The sequence below is a fragment of the Sander lucioperca genome, chromosome 14 (assembly GCF_008315115.2).
Source record: "Sander lucioperca isolate FBNREF2018 chromosome 14, SLUC_FBN_1.2, whole genome shotgun sequence".
NCBI classification, from domain to species: domain Eukaryota; kingdom Metazoa; phylum Chordata; class Actinopteri; order Perciformes; family Percidae; genus Sander; species Sander lucioperca.
Genome location: NC_050186.1, coordinates 28295147 through 28314312, shown reverse-complemented (window position 1 = coordinate 28314312; position 19166 = coordinate 28295147). Strand labels below are relative to the sequence as shown.

Genomic DNA, 19166 nt, shown 5'->3' with positions numbered 1-19166 from the left:
TCACATTTTTCTCCCATCCCTGAATGCTGTGTGGACTAGCCAGACCCTTCTGTGCAGAGCTGTGGAGGAAGGTCTGGCAAAGCGAGACTACACCGGCCCCCACTGAAATATGAATGCACCCCCCCAATCATTGGGCTAGAGTGCTGTCAATCTGACAATTGTGATTTCCATTGGATCAGAGTACTGTCACTTGGCTGCCTGTTCTGCCAATTTTCCCAGCTCTTGTCACATGACCAATTAATGTTTCCATGATCACCATCCAAAATTCTGATACCATGGAACCAGCACTGGAATAGTTTTTCTAAAAAAGTGGCAGACTGAGCCTATAGGAATGTGTATTGTATTCGGATATACAATTTGTTTAAAATGAAAACAAGTGAAACTAATAATCAATGTGATGTTTTATTTAGCAGAATTACATTGTTGTTCTATCCTATCCAATATTTCCTATATTTCTAAGAAGATGTTCTATGGTTTATTCTGATAAAATGCCCCCCCTGTGCCACCCCACTTAAAAAATCCTGGAATCGCCCCTGGTGTAAGTGTGTTTCTGTTCCCTCCCTGTAGATCTTCGTGCTGCTGATCCTGGTGGCGGCAGGTCTGGCCATCGGTCACACCTATTGGTACGAGGCTATCGGCTCTAAGGCCTGGTATCTGTTCGACGGCAAAAAACAGGACTCCTCCTACAGAGGCTTCCTCATGTTCTGGGGATACATCATCGCCCTTAACACCATGGTGCCCATTTCACTATATGTCAGGTCAGTAAAACCATACCCACATATTTAGTAGGGGTGGGAATCACCAGATGCCCCAAGATATATTATCACGGTACTTTTGTCACGATACAATATTATTGCAAAATTCTACAATTACCTTTTTTCCATCTTCAAATTCTGCCCTAAAAGGAAAACCCCAGCTGACCTCCCCAGAACACCCCCCCCCCCCCCCCCAACTGCACCATCTAGTAGACTGAGGAAGCAATTGATTTTATTATTCTAGTACCAAAAATATGAATTCTCATGTGCAAGTTATATAACAGAAGATCGATACTTTGCACCCTTGTATCGATACAGTTATTCCAAGGAATATATATATATATATATATATATATATATATATATATATATATATATATATATATATATATATATATATATATATAGTATTTTTTTTTTTTTTTTTTTTCCAACAGCCAATAGAGAAGTCAGCTGGGAAAGTCAGCTATAAACTATAGAAATGAAATCATCCAAAATCCAGTTTATTTTAATGTTACAAACAGCTGGTGGAAATGGCAGAGTTTGAGACGGAGCCTTAACGACCGCCCGAAAGCACAGTAACGTTATATGGTCAAGCGAGATAGAGAGAGACTGAAGAGAGAGAGAGCGCCCAGCGGTGTTAGAACAAAGCCGTGACTCAGAGAAATAAAACATGTTTTCACCGATTCATTAGAAGTGTAACTGTAGCAAGCATATCGCTATCACTAACATTATCCACGTTCATATTTAGATGAAACAAATGATATATCCAGCAACAATGAAGCCTAAAAGTCGGAAGTAGAACGGAAGTACAACGGAAGTACAACGAGGTCTAAAAAATGCAAACAGCCCGAGAAAATCTTACCGTGGTCCCTAAAGCGTCCGCTTCCAAGAGATTGACAGGAGAGTGTGTGATTACGTGACTGAAAAACGGAACAATGGGATGCCCATTACCAGAGCAGTCATTCTGCTGAAGGCCTAGGAAATATTTACCGTTACTTTAAATGTGACAATTTCTTCTAAAAAGATATTGAAAATATTATTTTATTTAAAAGATGTTGAAAACAACAACCTGCCTTGTTTTATTCAATGTGATTTTATTAGAATTATTTTCAAATAAACATATTTTCTTTATAAAAACAAGATTTGGTCTTCAAAAAGTTCACATTTTTTCCAGAAATGAATCTTAAAAGACGCCCCCTGGTCGTCTTATAATGAGGGTCGTCTTATATTGGGACCAATACGGTATTTAGGTTAGTGGGATGTGTAGTGTCAAGAATACTGGGTTTATGTATTTATGTCAGATATGCCCAAAGGTTTGTGTAAAAGTGAGAGCTATCTGCTGAATATCTTTCTGCAAGTAAACAGCGCTGTTAACTAAATGCTGGCTTCAGAGAAGCCCTATTACTGGCCTTTCAATAGACACTGTCGAAGATGAAACGATCGACTCTTCATGGAAAAGATGACTTATACTACAGAATTATACTTTGACTACACAAAGACATGGGTGGAATGGGATTGTTAAACTCTCAGTAAACTAATATATTTTAATGTTCTTCTTTTTTGTTCATGTATTTGTTTGTGTCCAGTAGATGACCTATCCCAATCCTCCTGTTCTTGTTTTCAATTGCATGTTCCTTTTTCATTTGAGTGAATGAATGAAGACAATTTATTTCAGACACATCAAAATAAAACAAAATAACAAATCAATCAGCTTTTTTTACTCCCGTTCTTTCAAATGGACCTTTTTCACAGCAGACATTTTGACTTGTCATAGTAGGAAAAGCACAGCTGAAATTGATAACCTTAACGATGGCTCAATTCCATCAAGTGTTCCAGTAAGCTATTTCAGTGAGTCAGCATGCACAATACCAGGGTGGAATGCAGCCATAATTAGTGGTTTTGAATACACCTGTGCTTTTCCTACTATGACATGTCAACATGTCTGCCGTGAAAAAGGTCTACATAGAATATCTGCCGATAACGAGTCCCGATCCGATACTTGTATTTGCTCAGATAATAGAGCTGCACACCATTTCTTTGTTTACAAAAATAAGTAAACAAAGTAACTAAAATACGTCTTAAGCTTAATACATTTAACTTAGAGCAGTAAATGAGTCTTTTCTCTCAACACCAAAATAGTTCTCTTTAGTATCAAAGCCCCAACCAAAGAATTAACAGTTTCAAGTTCCCTGCTGGACAGCGAAAACTGACCTTGGTGACGCCAATAGTCATTCTTTGATTAAAAACGAAATTTAGTGACACATCTTGTGCTTAATAGTCAATCTTTGATTTTCTTCTCGTGTTTTCCGATGTCTGCTCCAGGGAATACCGGCCTGAAAGCGTGGTTTCCTGGTGGAATCACGGAAGAAGTGTGGAGAATTAGAGTAGTCCTCTTCTGTAAAAAACGGATGACTAAGAAAGACGGACTTTTTTACTTGTTGCCAAGGGCTGGCAAGTTACGAGACACTCTCTGGACAGACACTAGTTAATGGCCCATCTTGGTTTGAAAGTGTGGTGCGTCTGTTGGGCATGGCGTGTGTGATAAAAGGCGGTGATTACTACTGATGTACATAATCGGGGTAAAGTAAACAAGGTAAATGCCGATCCCCGATCAGCTAAAAACTGCCAAAATCGGCTCTGATCCGATACTGTGATCGGGATCGGGAAGTCCCTTAAAAAAAAAAGTATGAATTAGTTCACAAATAAGCAAAACAAAACAAATAAAAAAAAATCGGGAAAGAATGTTTGACCCACATTTAAGATACGTTTCGCCAAAATACCTACTGTTCTTTGAGAGCTTTTGAATAATGAGGGAATGATGTCATCAACATGGCTGAGATAATTTATTGTTCCTTTTTCCTGGCAGTTTGGAAAACATCTATAATGATTTTCCATTGTGCAGCTTTAAACCTACAATTAGACAATTACTTTGTTTTCAGTTAGAAATGTTCTTTGTAACTTCAATTAACAAACGCTGAGCAACTTTAGCTGGTTCCAGGTCGGGTTCAATATCACTTTCACTCTTCTGTCAACCATTTAACATAACCAACTGCACTACAAGCCACTGCAACTGTCAGCAGACTATAGACAGTTTTACCACAGACTGTAACTTAACTGCCTAAGTTTAAGTTGGCAGCAGAGAGGCTTCATAGTATATGTTTCCTTCTTTCACACTTATACACTATAGTCAAAGAGGAGCTCTGCCTCCAAGAAATGTCCAAATCAAACGTGTAAGTGTCATGTCCTGTTTGTGTGCTTTGTGTTCAGTGTGGAGGTGATTCGTCTGGGCCAGAGTAAGTTCATCAACTGGGACCTGCAGATGTATTTCTTAGAGAAAGACACACCAGCTAAGGTACATTACTACTGCTATTATAATAATATTTCCTGACTTTATTCCAAACGTAACACACTTCACATCCTGTCCACAGAGGATGTTTTACTTTTTCCAGGAAAGAGAAAGAACCAAAGTTATATTCCCTATTAACAATGTTTCAGTCCTTCAGACTGTAAAAACACAATGTTTACTTATAGAGAAATGACTATAACAATGTAGATTGTATGTATTGCTGATATTAGAGATGATATTTGACATCAAATGCTAAGTTTTTTTGTTATAATGCATTACCAAAGTAGTACAATCGAATAATTTTGTAGCGGTGGAACTTTTCACAGCTAAAGGAAAAAAGAACAAAACCTTTTCACCCCTTTTCTTACAAAAAAATCGTAACATCCACCAACAAGCTTTTTCTGGGTCTTTCTACTGTATCTCACTGTCTTCATCAGCAAGTTTAGTTTTGCTATTAATTCAACCCCCTCAAATAGCCAAAGTTCAATCTTGAGATCCTATTAAGACAGATGAGCATCCTGAGCTGCATTCGCTGATAAAGAGCATGGGATGCAGTTGAAAGTTTCCGTAAAAGCTGGTAAAAAAAAAGTAGGACTTGTACCGGCATCAGATCAGCAGTGATATCTTGGCCTGTGCATCGTTTTGTATTTTTCTTTAAATCGGTTTTTGCCCCTGTGCAGGCTCGAACCACCACCCTGAACGAGCAGCTCGGTCAGATCGAGTACATCTTCTCCGACAAGACGGGAACTCTCACACAGAACATCATGCAGTTCAAGAAGTGCACAATCGCTGGGCGCAGCTACGGTACAGATATGCTTGATTTCACTCAAAAAATACTAAAAAGTACATTTTAATGGTTTTGTTACCCCAAAAATGGTGATACATGAGGCAGTGACAACTGACTCCCTAACCCTGGCAGTAACAGTGACTCAGCGCTATTGAAACTCTGGCCTTTTTCGAAGGAACTCACCCTTTCAGGCACATGAGGAAAAATGAAACCAGTAGATGTGGAGGTAAAGAGCAAAAAAGAAAGAAGAGACTGACACCTGCTGCCTTGTATTGCAATGGCAACTGTTTTATTGATAACAAAAACACCAACAGTGCAGAATGTTTAGATGAAATCAGTGTTCCACACATACACCGAGTTTCTGCAGGAACTAAAGGGTTTGTAATTTTCTTTGTATGAACCTGTTGACAGCCTTGTTATCAGAAAGATGAAAAATTTGCCTTTAATGATCCCTTTGGAGATAAAGGGAGATAAAAGCAGAGCCAACATATTGTTATGTAGCAGCTACAAAAGATACAGATCTAAAGTGTGCAAATGGCTTAAAGTGCTTCACAAAAGAAGAAGAATAAAATGCAGAACCTAACAGGGATGTTATGTAGGCTGGTTAGGGCACATATTAAAAAGCATATACAACAACATGTAAACCAACAGGAGACAAAAAGTAACAAATTGAAAAAAAAAAAACATGACAATATTCTACATCTGGTAATCCTTCTTTGCCACCATCCATATGTGTATGTGTTCTTCATTTGGTTTTACAGCCATGACTTGCTGCTGTACCCTGTATTGTAGATGTGCAGTTCAGTCATTCCAAGTTTTTGCTTTCCTTTTCCACAGGTGAACCGACTACAGCTGCGGGAGTGGTACTGGAGCGAGTAAGGGTAAAAATATATATAGACTCTATACACATACAGTGAGGAAAATAAGTATTTGAACACCCTGCTATTTTGCAAGTTCTCCCACTTAGAAATCATGGAGGGGTCTGAAATTGTCATCGTAGGTGCATGTCCACTGTGAGAGACATAATCTAAAAAAAAAAAAATCCAGAAATCACAATATATGATTTTTTTAACTATTTATTTGTATGATACAGCTGCAAATAAGTATTTGAACACCTGTCTATCAGCTAGAATTCTGACCCTCAAAGACCTGTTAGTCTGCCTTTAAAATGTCCACCTCCACTCCATTTATTATCCTAAATTAGATGCACCTGTTTGAGGTCGTTAGCTGCATAAAGACACCTGTCCACCCCATACAATCAGTAAGAATCCAACTACTAACATGGCCAAGACCAAAGAGCTGTCCAAAGACACTAGAGACAAAATTGTACACCTCCACAAGGCTGAAAAGGGCTACGGGGAAATTGCCAAGCAGCTTGGTGAAAAAAGGTCCACTGTTGGAGCAATCATTAGAAAATGGAAGAAGCTAAACTTGACTGTCAATCTCCCTCGGACTGGGGCTCCATGCAAGATCTCACCTCGTAGGGTCTCAATGATCCTAAGAAAGGTGAGAAATCAGCCCAGAACTACACGGGAGGAGCTGGTCAATGACCTGAAAAGAGCTGGGACCACCGTTTCCAAGGTTACTGTTGGTAATACACTAAGACATCATGGTTTGAAATCATGCATGGCACGGAAGGTTCCCCTGCTTAAACCAGCACATGTCAAGGCCCGTCTTAAGTTTGCCAATGACCATTTGGATGATCCAGAGGAGTCATGGGAGAAAGTCATGTGGTCAGATGAGACCAAAATAGAACTTTTTGGTCATAATTCCACTAACCGTGTTTGGAGGAAGAAGAATGATGAGTACCATCCCAAGAACACCATCCCTACTGTGAAGCATGGGGGTGGTAGCATCATGCTTTGGGGGTGTTTTTCTGCACATGGGACAGGCCGACTGCACTGTATTAAGGAGAGGATGACCGGGGCCATGTATTGCGAGATTTTGGGGAACAACCTCCTTCCCTCAGTTAGAGCATTGAAGATGGGTCGAGGCTGGGTCTTCCAACATGACAATGACCCGAAGCACACAGCCAGGATAACCAAGGAGTGGCTCTGTAAGAAGCATATCAAGGTTCTGGCGTGGCCTAGCCAGTCTCCAGACCTAAACCCAATAGAGAATCTTTGGAGGGAGCTCAAACTCCGTGTTTCTCAGCGACAGCCCAGAAACCTGACTGATCTAGAGAAGATCTGTGTGGAGGAGTGGGCCAAAATCCCTCCTGCAGTGTGTGCAAACCTGGTGAAAAACTACAGGAAACGTTTGACCTTTGTAATTGCAAACAAAGGCTACTGTACCAAATATTAACATTGATTTTCTCAGGTGTTCAAATACTTATTTGCAGCTGTATCATACAAATAAATAGTTAAAAAATCATACATTGTGATTTCTGGATAGATTATGTCTCTCACAGTGGACATGCACCTACGATGACAATTTCAGACCCCTCCATGATTTCTAAGTGGGAGAACTTGCAAAATAGCAGGGTGTTCAAATACTTATTTTCCTCACTGTATAAACACACAGATAAATATGGTTGCTTTAGAAGAAGAGTGTAGTTCCAAAATAAGATGATTCACAATGTAAAATGTGACTCAATGTTAGAATCATCAAATGTTTCATTGGTTGGAGAAAATATGACAAACCGTATTTAATTCTAAACATATGTAAAGTGACCCTTTCTCTAAATTATTAAAACATTATTAAAATAAGCTGATATTCCTCAACAAAGCATTTTTTTTAGATATTGATTAAAATATTGATTGAATATGACTACAACACTGATACAGATAAATGATGATGTAAAATCTATCAGCCATGGCCCATGTTTCACAAATACTGAAGTGCCCTTTTGTATTTCATGTGGTACATATACAACATGTACAGTACATATTTTATATTTATTGTACACACACACACACACACACACACACACACACACACACACACACACACACACACACACACATAATTTATTAACCAGGAAAGGGAGTCACTGAGATTACAGATCTCTAACGCGACAATCCTGGCCAAGATGGCAGCCACACATACCACATGGAGATTACAGACATATTACAAAGACTACTTGGAATGAAACAGAACAAATATGAAGACATTTATTAAGGATCAACAAAGCTTGATTAGATACAGTAACAGCAGTCAATAAATCATTATAATTAAAATTTAAAACACATGCACTGGATTTAAATGATTAAATAATAATAAAATTGATAAAATCACAAAGAATAACGTGGATGATCACAATATATGCTTAAATGACATAAATAATAAGTACCTCTTCTAAGGCAAATTTCTTTTTTACTGCTAAGCTAAGGAAGGAAATCTAAATGATTCACAACAAAAGGGATATTGATTTTGATTGGTTAGCTACTTAATTTGACAGAATAATTGCTGACTATTTGTACTGTAGTTTTCAATACCATTTTCCTGGTTTTTCCCTTTAGCCGGTGGACTGGAGCTGGAACCAGTATGCTGACAGAAGTTTCCAGTTCGTGGATCATTCCCTGGTGGAATGCATCCGATCCGGGAAGGACAAAGATGTTAATGAGTTCTTCAAACTGCTCTCTCTCTGTCACACAGTCATGGTGGAGCACAAAGACGGTACATTTCTAAAATCCCAGTTTGGGCAAAGGGAGTGGAGTTGAGGTGTGATAAATACACCACAGCCACCACGTTTGGCTGACCTGTCAGTCAACCCCAACATACCCTAAAGCATAGGCGCCCATACCGTGGGTGCCCCGGAGCTCGAGCTCCCACGGAAAATACTGAGCACCCACATGTGCCAGACTGCCAGTAGGCTACGTTCATTTAAAATGAAACATTGTAGTTGGTGCTAAGTGGAGCGTCTGTCATAGTGTGATTGGTTATGTCGGTGGCATTGATTCTTAATTTGATTCTTAATTTTCCTCGAATCCGACCCTTGGCCCTTTGCTGCATATCATGCCCCCCCTCTCTCGCCCCTGTTCTGTCTTCAAGCTGTACTATCAATTTTAAAGCCATAAAACCCCCAAAAATAATCTTTAAAAAAACTAAACCGACAGAAAACTGAATGTATTGCATTAGACATATGCTCTGTTGTTTTACCTTGTAACCTGTTCTGCTTTGTTGGTAACCTTATAAATTCTGTGCTGTATCTGGTTTTGTACTAAGGTCTGCTCTGCTTGCGTTGTCTTTCTTTCTTGTTTTATTTGTATTTTAAAAAGCCTTTTTAACATCAAGGCCAGAGGACTACAGATGAAAAATAGCCTTTTGGCTAATTACGGGATTTTTAAAGTCATGTATAGTCACGTGTTTTATTAGTTTGCACTGCCCCCTTCTTAAATAATCTGAATTGAATTCACACAACCTCCTCATGTATGGGTTCATATGTTTCTCTCAGATGGTCTGGTGTACCAGGCGGCGTCTCCTGATGAGGGCGCCCTGGTGACGGCAGCCAGGAACTTCGGCTACGTCTTTCTGTCTCGTACGCAGGACACCATCACCATCAAGGAGATGGAGGAGGAGAGAACCTACGAGATGTTGGCGCTGCTCGACTTCAACTCCGACCGCAAGCGCATGTCTATCATCTGTACGAGCACACACACACACACACACACACACACGCTATTGCACATTGCACATTGCAAACACGTCATTTCTGTTAAAAATAATAGAGACCTGCCAGCTGCTTAAAACCTACTAAGTAGCTTAACCCAATGGTAACGTATCTACAAAAAGACAAAAAGGGAGCTGCATTCAATGAACACGAGAAAAAACTGAATTAAAAAAAATCTTTCTTAAAAGTGTATAAAATACCAAGTTAGTGGTTAAAAATGAATTGGCACTACAGTACTATCCTTGTGTATTATCTTCTTCCTCTGTCCCATAGAGCTCCATTGTTGTCTGAAAAAACTATTATAAAAACACAGTGAGCAACACTGTTGGATTGGGTGACATGTTTTTTTGTTACCGTGAACATACACTGTAGTTTATTTTGACCCAATGCCATACAACTTTATATTTGAGATCTGTTTCATTAGACCTGACTCAAAAATTCATAGCCAAAGGCTAAATACTTGCAAAACAATGAGTCTATCTCACCTCTGATCCTCTGTCCTACTGTCTATTCTCTCACTTTCAGTGAAGTTTCCTGATGGTCGTATTCGTCTCTACTGTAAAGGAGCCGACACTGTCATCTACGAGCGACTTTCCCCCAAATCCAGACACAAAGAAACTACCCAGACAGCTCTGGATGTGAGTTTGCGTGGATTAATTCTCATTTACAATGCTATATTTTATTGCTGTATGCAGTAGGTCTTGGCAAAGCAGACACATGTAGAAACCATGATATGCATGAATGTAGCTGTTTCTCTTGATTCTGTGGAAGGAAACATGATCTGTGTCTTGTGCTTCAGATCTTTGCCAATGCGACTCTGCGGACGCTGTGCTTGTGTTACAAAGACATCAGCGCAGACGAGTACGAAGCCTGGTCCGAGTTACACCAAGAGGCACAGGTGGCCATGTCGGACAGAGACGCTGCCCTCGACCGCGTGTACGAGCAGATTGAGAGCAACCTGATGGTGAGTGGAAAACAACTTCACTTTGGTGTGAAAACAGGAAACTGTAGAAGCGCCCTCCTCCAATCTGGAAATGGCCAAATCACTAAAACAATAAAAATAGCATCTAATGCTGCTGATCATTTCAACAGATTAGGTAGAAAACATAATGGCGAAAGCTAATGTGTTGTTGTGTGTATTGTATGTCCGTCCATCCATCCATCCATCTTCACCCGCTTATCTGGGGTCGGGTCGCAGGGGCAGCAGCTCCCCAGGGGATCCCTTTCCCGAACCACATTTAGGCAAGATAAGATAAGATTCCTTTATTGTCATTTCATTTAAATACAATGAGATTCGGGTGCACTACATTAGATGGTGCTCAAAAATTTACTTTAAACACACATTAAATATACCTTTCAAACATCTCAAATTCACACACATGCAACTCACACAATTGTCAACATATGCATGTTAAAAAGTTAAAAGTAAAAAGTGAAAAAAAAGTTTTGTGAATTGCACCATTTGTAATTACATAATAGATAACTAAAACATTCATATTGCCCAGGGAGGTGCTCCAGGCATCAGCCATTAACCAGCTCTGACTGGGGGATCCCGAGGCGTTCCCAGGCCAGGGTGGAGATATAATCCCTCCACCTAGTCCTGGGTCTTCCCCGAGGCCTCCTCCCAGCTGGACGTGCCTGGAAAACCTCCCTAGGGAGGCGCCCAGGGGGCATCCTTACCAGATGCCCAAACCACCTTAATTGGCTCCTTTCGACACAAAGGAGCAGCGGCTCTACTCCGAGTTCCTCACGGATGGCTGAGCTTCTCACCCTATCTCTACGGTAGACACCAGCCACCCTCCTGAGGAAATCTATATTGGCCGCTTGTACCCTCAATCTAGTTCTTTCGGGTCAGCACCCATCCTTCATGACCATAGGTGAGGGTAAGAACGAAAATTGGCCGGTGGGGTACAGCAAATGCTGAACCAATTCTCCGGCCAATCTCTCGCTTCATTGTCCCCTCACTCGAGAACAAGACCCCTAGGTTTCACTTGGGGTAAGGACTCCCCACCCGAATCAGTTTCCTGCTGATAACCATGGCCTCAGATTTAGAGGTGTAATGTATGTATTTATTGAATTTCTGTTTTAAATATTCAAAAAAGTAAGTGGTGGAGGCCCTTACTCTTCACAGGGCATTTTTGATGAACATCTGTAAAAGTTAAAAACAAGCCTCAGCCGTATCTAACCATCTGTATCCCTCTGTCCAGCTGATTGGGGCGACAGCCATTGAGGACAAATTGCAGGACGGAGTGCCGGAGACCATCGCCAAATTGGCCATGGCCGACATCAAGATCTGGGTCCTGACCGGAGACAAGAAAGGTACTATCACCTCTACAGAGACGAGTTATACTGTTGGGTGACCTGTACTAATATAATGATTATGAGGCATAAGAACCAATGTCTCAATGAAAATAAACACACAAATGGTTACAGAAGGGCTGTACAGAATGATGATTTTAAATGTATTTTAAATATCTATTGGCATATTTTATAATATCATCACTCGAAAAAAATACCCAAACAAAATTATCAATTAGAATAAAGTGATGTAATGGATTGGATTGGTCTTTTTTTATTGAGTCAACTTTCTTTAATGAATAGAACTCAGTTTCGTCAACATAAATACATGTAGACAGCAGGCTAATCCAATAAGGGCGTAAAATAATGGTGAAATAATAATCGTGCCCTTAGGCTTATAGCAACATTATGCTAAGACAGAAACACTGGAAATGTTTGGCTCACAAAAGTCAGAAACAGTCCTATGTAGGCACGTCATTGGAATCTGCTTCTACAAATAGTATAAAACTAATATTATTAGTTTATCCTAATCTTTATCTGAAACTGTGCAGGAATACCGGGTTTAAACAGAATTTATAGACATGCAAAAAAACAACTTGCGCAGCATTCAATGTTGATTCAGAATTTCAAGTCAAAGTTTTGAATGAAGCTTCGAACTATTCGCTACAGCTCTAGGATAAAAGATTATTTTTGCGTTTATGAATGAACATACCTCTCTTTGAAATAACAAATGCGTTTGTAACGCTTGCCTGTTCGAAAAAGCTGATCGCTTGCTGCAAAAAAAGTTTCTTTTTTTGTGCTTCTGAAATCATGATTTTTATAACCGCCACATCCTCTGACAAAATCACTTAACACATAAGTTAAAGACAACAGCTGTGCTCTGAGTTCTGCTGTATTTACTTAGAAGCGATAGAAAGTATTTGTTACAGCGCCCAGCCCCTATCTGCAGTACTACACGGCACGTCCACTACATGACGCACCCGTAGGCTCGCTGCTGCTCCTCAGTCTGAGAGAGTGACTGGTGGCTGCAAGGGAGAGAGCTTACGTTCGCTGGACAATACTGGCGTCTCTGTTCTACAGAAAGTGGCTAGATTTGTCGCTAGTCGCTTTTTTGAACAAGCCCCCCGCTGCTGTACAGAGGCTCGTAGGCTCTCCGTTTGGTTGCAGAGCTGGTGAACAGCAGTCAGCAGTCTAGGGATGTAGCAACTGCTGGCCCCCGCTGCTGTACTGAACACACACACACACACACACACACACACACACACACACACACACACACACAGCTATAGTTGGATACATAAAACTGGATTGACACCAAGCATCTAAATATTAATGTTGCCTTTTAAATGGATGATACGAAAATGCAGTTACAGTTTAGAAGCTGCTTCTTCCTTGATTTGGCACGTAGGAAGTGAACACTGAGTTGACTTAATTGATAATAGAAAAAGTATTGTGCCACGTTTTCTCCTCCTCTCTTACTTTTAATGTGTTTTATCTTTCTCCCTAGAAACGGCAGAGAACATTGGATATTCTTGTTCACTTTTGACAGACGACATGCAGATCCACTACGGAGAAGACGTCAAGTGAGTTGATTAAAATGTCCGAGCCTTAAAAAGTAATATAATTAGAAGCCCTGAAGATCAACTGTGAGGATGTTCACAGTGTTTGGCTGCACTGTGCCTTGTTTGTTTTGAGACGTGTGTGAAGAGTTGTTTGGAATGAGTTTTGCAGGTGATGTAAACTGTTTGGCTCAGGTGACTGTTGGAAATGCAGATCGTTTAGCAATCGGAAAAAAAACTGTAATCAGTCTGTCAAGTCGTTTCCTATCTGCCACTGCACCAACAGACCACTCCTTTGAAAATGGCTGATGCCACCACAGAGTCGTAAAAGGTCCTCAGTAGAGCCCCCTGCACCCCATGTTCATATTCATCACTGGTCAAATTAACCTGCTTCTCTCCCTATTTTTTATGCCAGTCGCTCAACAGTTCCCTGTTATTTCAGGAGCGACTTCATTTAAGAGTGAAATAAGTTTAATGAACATGGTGCATAATAGGTTGATAATGTTTAGAGTGTTTGGCAATTCGACTCCATTCGCAATGTTAATTTATAAGGGGTATAGAGGCCGTGGATATATAGGACTATCCACCTGGAGTCTAGACACTGGAGGTGATGAAGGGATAAAGGAAGCATCAAGATCTGAATGGATGTGATGTGAAGCGGGGCTTCTGATGGAGGAACCCTGGGTGCTGGAAATGATGAGAACCGGAGGTGAACGGGGTGGAGGAGGGTCACATCGATGTTGCCTGAAATGACAACTGACAGCAGCAAAGAGTAGACGGATTTAAAGTTTGAATGCAACGACGCGATAGCTCACGGAGATTGTGGCCAAATCTGGTTGGTTTAACTGAAAGAGTAAAACGCCCACATTCAGCTGATGACAATGCAGCTGATTAGGTAGGGAGAGAGAGAGAGAGACATGTGAAGCATAGTAGTCTTCCTGAAAGAATTTACGCTGAGCTTCATATGTCTCACTTTAACATTAATGATCTAAGTCTGTCCCTCTGAGTTGTGTAACAGTTTGTCTGTTGTTCCCATGTCTCCAGTGACAAGTTGAAGGTCCGTCAGGCCAACAGGAGACTCGAGCCTGCAACTTACCGTCGGGGCAAAAAGAAACCTGCGGAGGCTTTCTTCCCCGAGCCGGGCAAAAACGCTCTCATCATCACCGGAGGATGGCTGGTGAGTTCCATTCAAGATTGACACCGTTTTCAAACCATGACAATTTATACATTTCTAGTATTTAGTTCTTTTAAAATAGTAGTAGTGCAGCTACAGGAAAACATGTTCAACATGGTGGTTTGTCCTGATTTATTCTGGTTTTTTTTTCTCAGAATGAGATTCTGTACGAAAAGAAGAAGAAACGCCGTCGTCTTCGTCTGCGGCGTCTGGGAAAGCGACCGCCTCCCAGCAACCCTCAGGACTGCCAGCCGATGGACGACTGGGAGAAGGAGATGAGACAGGTACAGCTAAATGAATGAAACATTTATGAGTATATAAAAGAGATATATGATTGCATGGACAGTGCAAAATGTGCAAAGGTTTACATGATAACAAGCATGGTGGAATGTCTCTACAGATTGACTTTGTGGACATGGCCTGTGAGTGCGAGGCGGTCATCTGCTGTCGCGTCACACCGAAGCAGAAGGGTAACGTGGTGAGTTTGGTGAAGAAGTACAAGAAAGCCGTGACGCTGTCCATCGGCGACGGAGCCAATGACGTCAACATGATCAAGAGTAAGGACATGAATGAAAGGACAAACTCTTCCTCATCTTCTTCTGCATGTATCACATTCCTGTGACTCTACTCTAATCCCTCTCCCTGTCCTCTGTCCCTCCAGCTGCAGACATCGGTGTTGGTATCAGTGGTCAGGAGGGGATGCAGGCTGTCATGTCCAGCGACTACGCCTTCGCTCAGTTCCGTTACCTGGAGCGCCTCCTGCTGGTGCACGGACGCTGGTCTTACATCCGAATGTGCAAGTTCCTGCGTTACTTTTTCTTCAAGAACTTCGCCTTCACACTGGTCCACTTCTGGTACTCGTTCTTCAGTGGATACTCCTCACAGGTCAGCAACCCTGCAGCTTTTGTCCTGGTCAGGTGTATTTGAGGGTGTATTAGGGTTGGACCGATGGACGATGCCATCGCCCATTGGATAGTTGTAAATGTGTCCTCTGGACTGCACGCACCTGAGAGAAAAAGACAGAAAGTGGGTGTGGGAGAGAGAGCCACAGGTACAATTATAAACACACTTATTTTTTTACAGTCTTTGAATGGCACTCATTTCTGAGTAAAGAACGTCACAATCCATAAGGTGACAGACATCGTTTTCAGAATCAATCAGAATCAGAAAGGGCTTTATTGCCAAGTACGTTGCACATACGAGGAATTTGTCATGGTGTTGTTGGAGCATGTCACACATACAAATATAAGAAGGATAGAAGAATATAAACAATATAAGTATAAACATATACACACAGTATGTATTAATAACGATAAAATAAATTTAAATAAATAGTAAAATAAGTTAAACAGTAGTAAAAAGGAACGCTACAGCAGAGTAGGTACAGTGGCATGAGGAGTCAGAGGTGGGGTGTGGAGAGAGTCAGGGTGGATTCCGGGCCTTGTTTAGAAGGCTAGTGGCGGAGGGGAAAAAACTGTTTATGTGGCGTGAGGTTTTGGTCCTGATGGACCTCAGCCTCCTGCCAGAGGGGAGTGACTCAAAGAGCTTGTGTCTGGGGTGGGAGGGGTCAGCCACAGTCTTTCCAGCACGCTTCAGAGTCCTGGTGGCATATAGGTCCTGGAGCGGTGGCAGATTGCAGCCAATCACCTTCTCAGCTGACCGAATGACACGCTGCAGCCTGCCCTTGTCCTTGGCAGTGGTAGCAGCGTACCAGATGGTGATGGAGGATGTGAGGATGGACTCAATGATGGCTGTGTAGAAGTGCACCATCATTGTCTTTGGCAGGTTGAATTTCTTCAGCTGCCGCAGGAAGTACATCCTCTGTTGTGCTGGTGGGGCTGGGTTCTTTCTGAAGTTCACAACCATCTCCACTGTCTTTAGAGCGTTGAGCTCTAGGTTGTTTTGCTTGCACCAGGTCACCAGGTGGTCAGCCTCCCACCTGTAGGCGGACTCGTCTCCATCAGAGATGAGTCCGATGAGGGAGGTGTCGTCCGCAAACTTCAGAAGCTTGACGGACTGGTGACCGGAGGTGCAGCTGTTGGTGTACAGGGAGAAGAGCAGAGGAGAAAGAACGCAGCCCTGGGGCGATCCGGTGCTGATGGTCTGTGAGTCGGAGACGTGTTTCCCCAGCTTCACATGCTGCTTCCTGTCAGACAGGAAGTCAGTGATCCACCTGCAGGTGGAGTCAGGCACGCCTAGCTGGGAGAGTTTCTCCTGAAGCAGAGCCGGGATGATGGTATTGAAGGCAGAGCTGAAGTCCACAAACAGGATCCTGGCGTAGGTTCCTGCGGAGTCCAGGTGCCGGAGGATGTAGTGGAGGGCCAAATTGACTGCATCATCTACAGACCTATTGGCTCTGTAGGCAAACTGCAGGGGGTCCAGGAGGGGGTCGGTGATGGCTTTGAGGTGTGAAAGCACAAGGCGCTCAAAGGACTTCATAACCACAGAGGTCAGGGCGACGGGTCTGAAGTCATTAAGTCCTGTGGTCCTTGGCTTCTTGGGGACAGGGATTATGGTTGAGGTCTTGAAGCAGGCTGGCACGTGACATGTCTCCAGTGAGGTGTTAAAAATGTCTGTGAACACTGGAGACAGCTGGTCAGCGCAGTGCTTCAAGCTGGATGGGGAGACAGCATCCGGTCCAGCAGCTTTCCTGGGATTCTGTCTCCTAAAGAGTCTGACGTCCCTCTCGTGAATGGAAAGAGTCGTCACTGAGGTGGGAGGGGGGGTGGAGGTGGAGGTGGAGGGGACCTTTTAAGGAGGGCATTGGTGGGGGGGCCCAGGACCCTGCTGAGGTGGGCGAGGTGGAGGTGATGCACAGTGGCTGTAGCTGTAGGGAGGTGTCGTGGGGGATGGTGTCAGGACTGTCCTTTTGTCTTTCAAATCGACAGTAGAACTCGTTCAGGTCGTTGGCTAGGTGTCGGTCATTGAAGGAGTGGGGGGTTTTAGGCTTGTAGTTGGTGATCTGCCTAAGTCCTTTCCAGACAGTCGCAGAGTCGTTAGCTGAGAACTGGCGTTGGAGCTTCTCAGAGTACCGATGTTTAGCCTCCTTCACTGCCTTGCTAAATTTGTACTTTGACTCTTTAAATCTGTCTTTGTCCCCACTCCTGAACGAGTCTTCCTTAGCCAGCCTTAACCTTCTGAGTTTGGCTGTGAACCAGGGTTTGTCATTGTTGTAACTCACCCTGGTGCTTGATGGAACACAGCAGTCCTCACAGAAGCTGATGTATGACGTCACAGCCTCTGTGTACTCATCCAGACTGTTGGTAGCAGTCCTGAACACATCCCAGTCAGTACAATCCAAACACGACTGGAGATCCTCCACAGCTACACTGGTCCACTTCTTTGATGTCCTCGCTACAGGTTTGCAGAGCTTTAGTTTCTGCCTGTAGGCGGGGATCAGGTGAACCATGACGTGGTCAGAGTGTCCCAGTGCAGCACGGGGGACGGCGTGATAAGCATCCCTGACTGTGGTCTAACAGTGATCCAGAATGTTCTCCTCTCTGGTCGGGCATTTAATATGTTGTCTATATTTAGGGAGTTCATGAGTGAGGTTCCCTTTATTAAAGTCACCAAGGGCAATAACTAGGGAGTCCGGGTTGGTCCGCTCCACACACAGTATCTGGTCGGCAAGCATGCGCTGCGCGTCCTGCACGTTGGCCTGCGGTGAGATGTAAACACCGACCAGAATGAATGAATGGAACTCACAGGGTGAATAAAAAGGCTTACAGTTTATGATGAAATACTCCAGGTCAGGAGAACAATGCTGCTGGATCACTGTCACGTCGTTGCACCAACCGCTGTTGATGTAGAAACAGATTCCTCCACCTTTAGTTTTGCCGGAGAGGTCCGTGTCTCTGTCCGCTCTGAAAAGCTGGAAGCCTGCCAGCTGCAGCGCAGAGTCCGGTATTAATCCACAGAGCCACGTCTCCGTGAAGCACAAAACAGCAGATGAAGAAAAGTCCCTGTTTCCCCCCAACAACAGTTGTAATTCCTCCACTTTGTTGGGCAGAGAGCGCACGTTAGAGAGGAATATTCCAGGTAACGGTGTGCGTGATCCTCGCTGGCGGAGACGCACCAGCACACCGGCCCGTTTCCCTCTCCTCCGGCGTTTCGCTGCGTGAGCACCTTTGACCAGAATGTCCAAAATTTCCAGTGAAGGGAGAAGAAAAGTGGGAAATAAGTCTGATGGTGGTGTTCCCCTGAAGTTCACGAGCTCTTCACTTGTGAATGAGATACGGGTACCATCGCAAGAAACAAAGTTAAAACACAAAACAAAACAGAGCGCTCCAACACACCGTGTCGCCATTCTGCGGCGCCATCATCACTGTGATTTTATCCGTAATAGTAGATATAGCTCCTGTAGCGGGTTTTGTACCCATATAATATGTTCAATTCAATTGTATTTATAGTGTCAAATCATACTTTCCAGATAGAGTAGGTCTAGACCACACTCAGTTTGGATGACTCGTGCAGTCCGAGTCCATCCTAAAAATGGTTTGGCCAAATAATCTTAATTCAAGATCCACTCAACTTGCTTTTTCTGGAGCTTTCAACTGCATCTCATCTCCATTAGCAGAGGAAGTTGTTTGCTCACTTGTCATTGAGTTGGATTACTTCCATACTCAAATTCTA

At 42.7% G+C, this 19166-nt stretch overlaps 1 protein-coding gene across 2 annotated transcripts in view; it reads left to right on the top strand.

Annotated features, from left to right (window-relative positions):
- atp8b1 (ATPase phospholipid transporting 8B1) overlaps positions 1–19166 on the top strand; it is a 56149-nt gene that overhangs the window by 31360 nt on the left and 5623 nt on the right. For both annotated transcript variants that reach the window (XM_035991554.1, XM_035991555.1), the window contains exons 12-25: positions 568–758; positions 4026–4110; positions 4785–4908; positions 5729–5772; positions 8353–8509; positions 9288–9476; positions 10029–10141; positions 10303–10467; positions 11711–11822; positions 13309–13384; positions 14405–14537; positions 14690–14818; positions 14935–15091; positions 15196–15419. In XM_035991554.1, the coding sequence (XP_035847447.1) occupies positions 568–758; positions 4026–4110; positions 4785–4908; positions 5729–5772; positions 8353–8509; positions 9288–9476; positions 10029–10141; positions 10303–10467; positions 11711–11822; positions 13309–13384; positions 14405–14537; positions 14690–14818; positions 14935–15091; positions 15196–15419 (1899 nt within the window). The remainder of the gene's footprint in view (positions 1–567; positions 759–4025; positions 4111–4784; positions 4909–5728; positions 5773–8352; positions 8510–9287; positions 9477–10028; positions 10142–10302; positions 10468–11710; positions 11823–13308; positions 13385–14404; positions 14538–14689; positions 14819–14934; positions 15092–15195; positions 15420–19166) is intronic.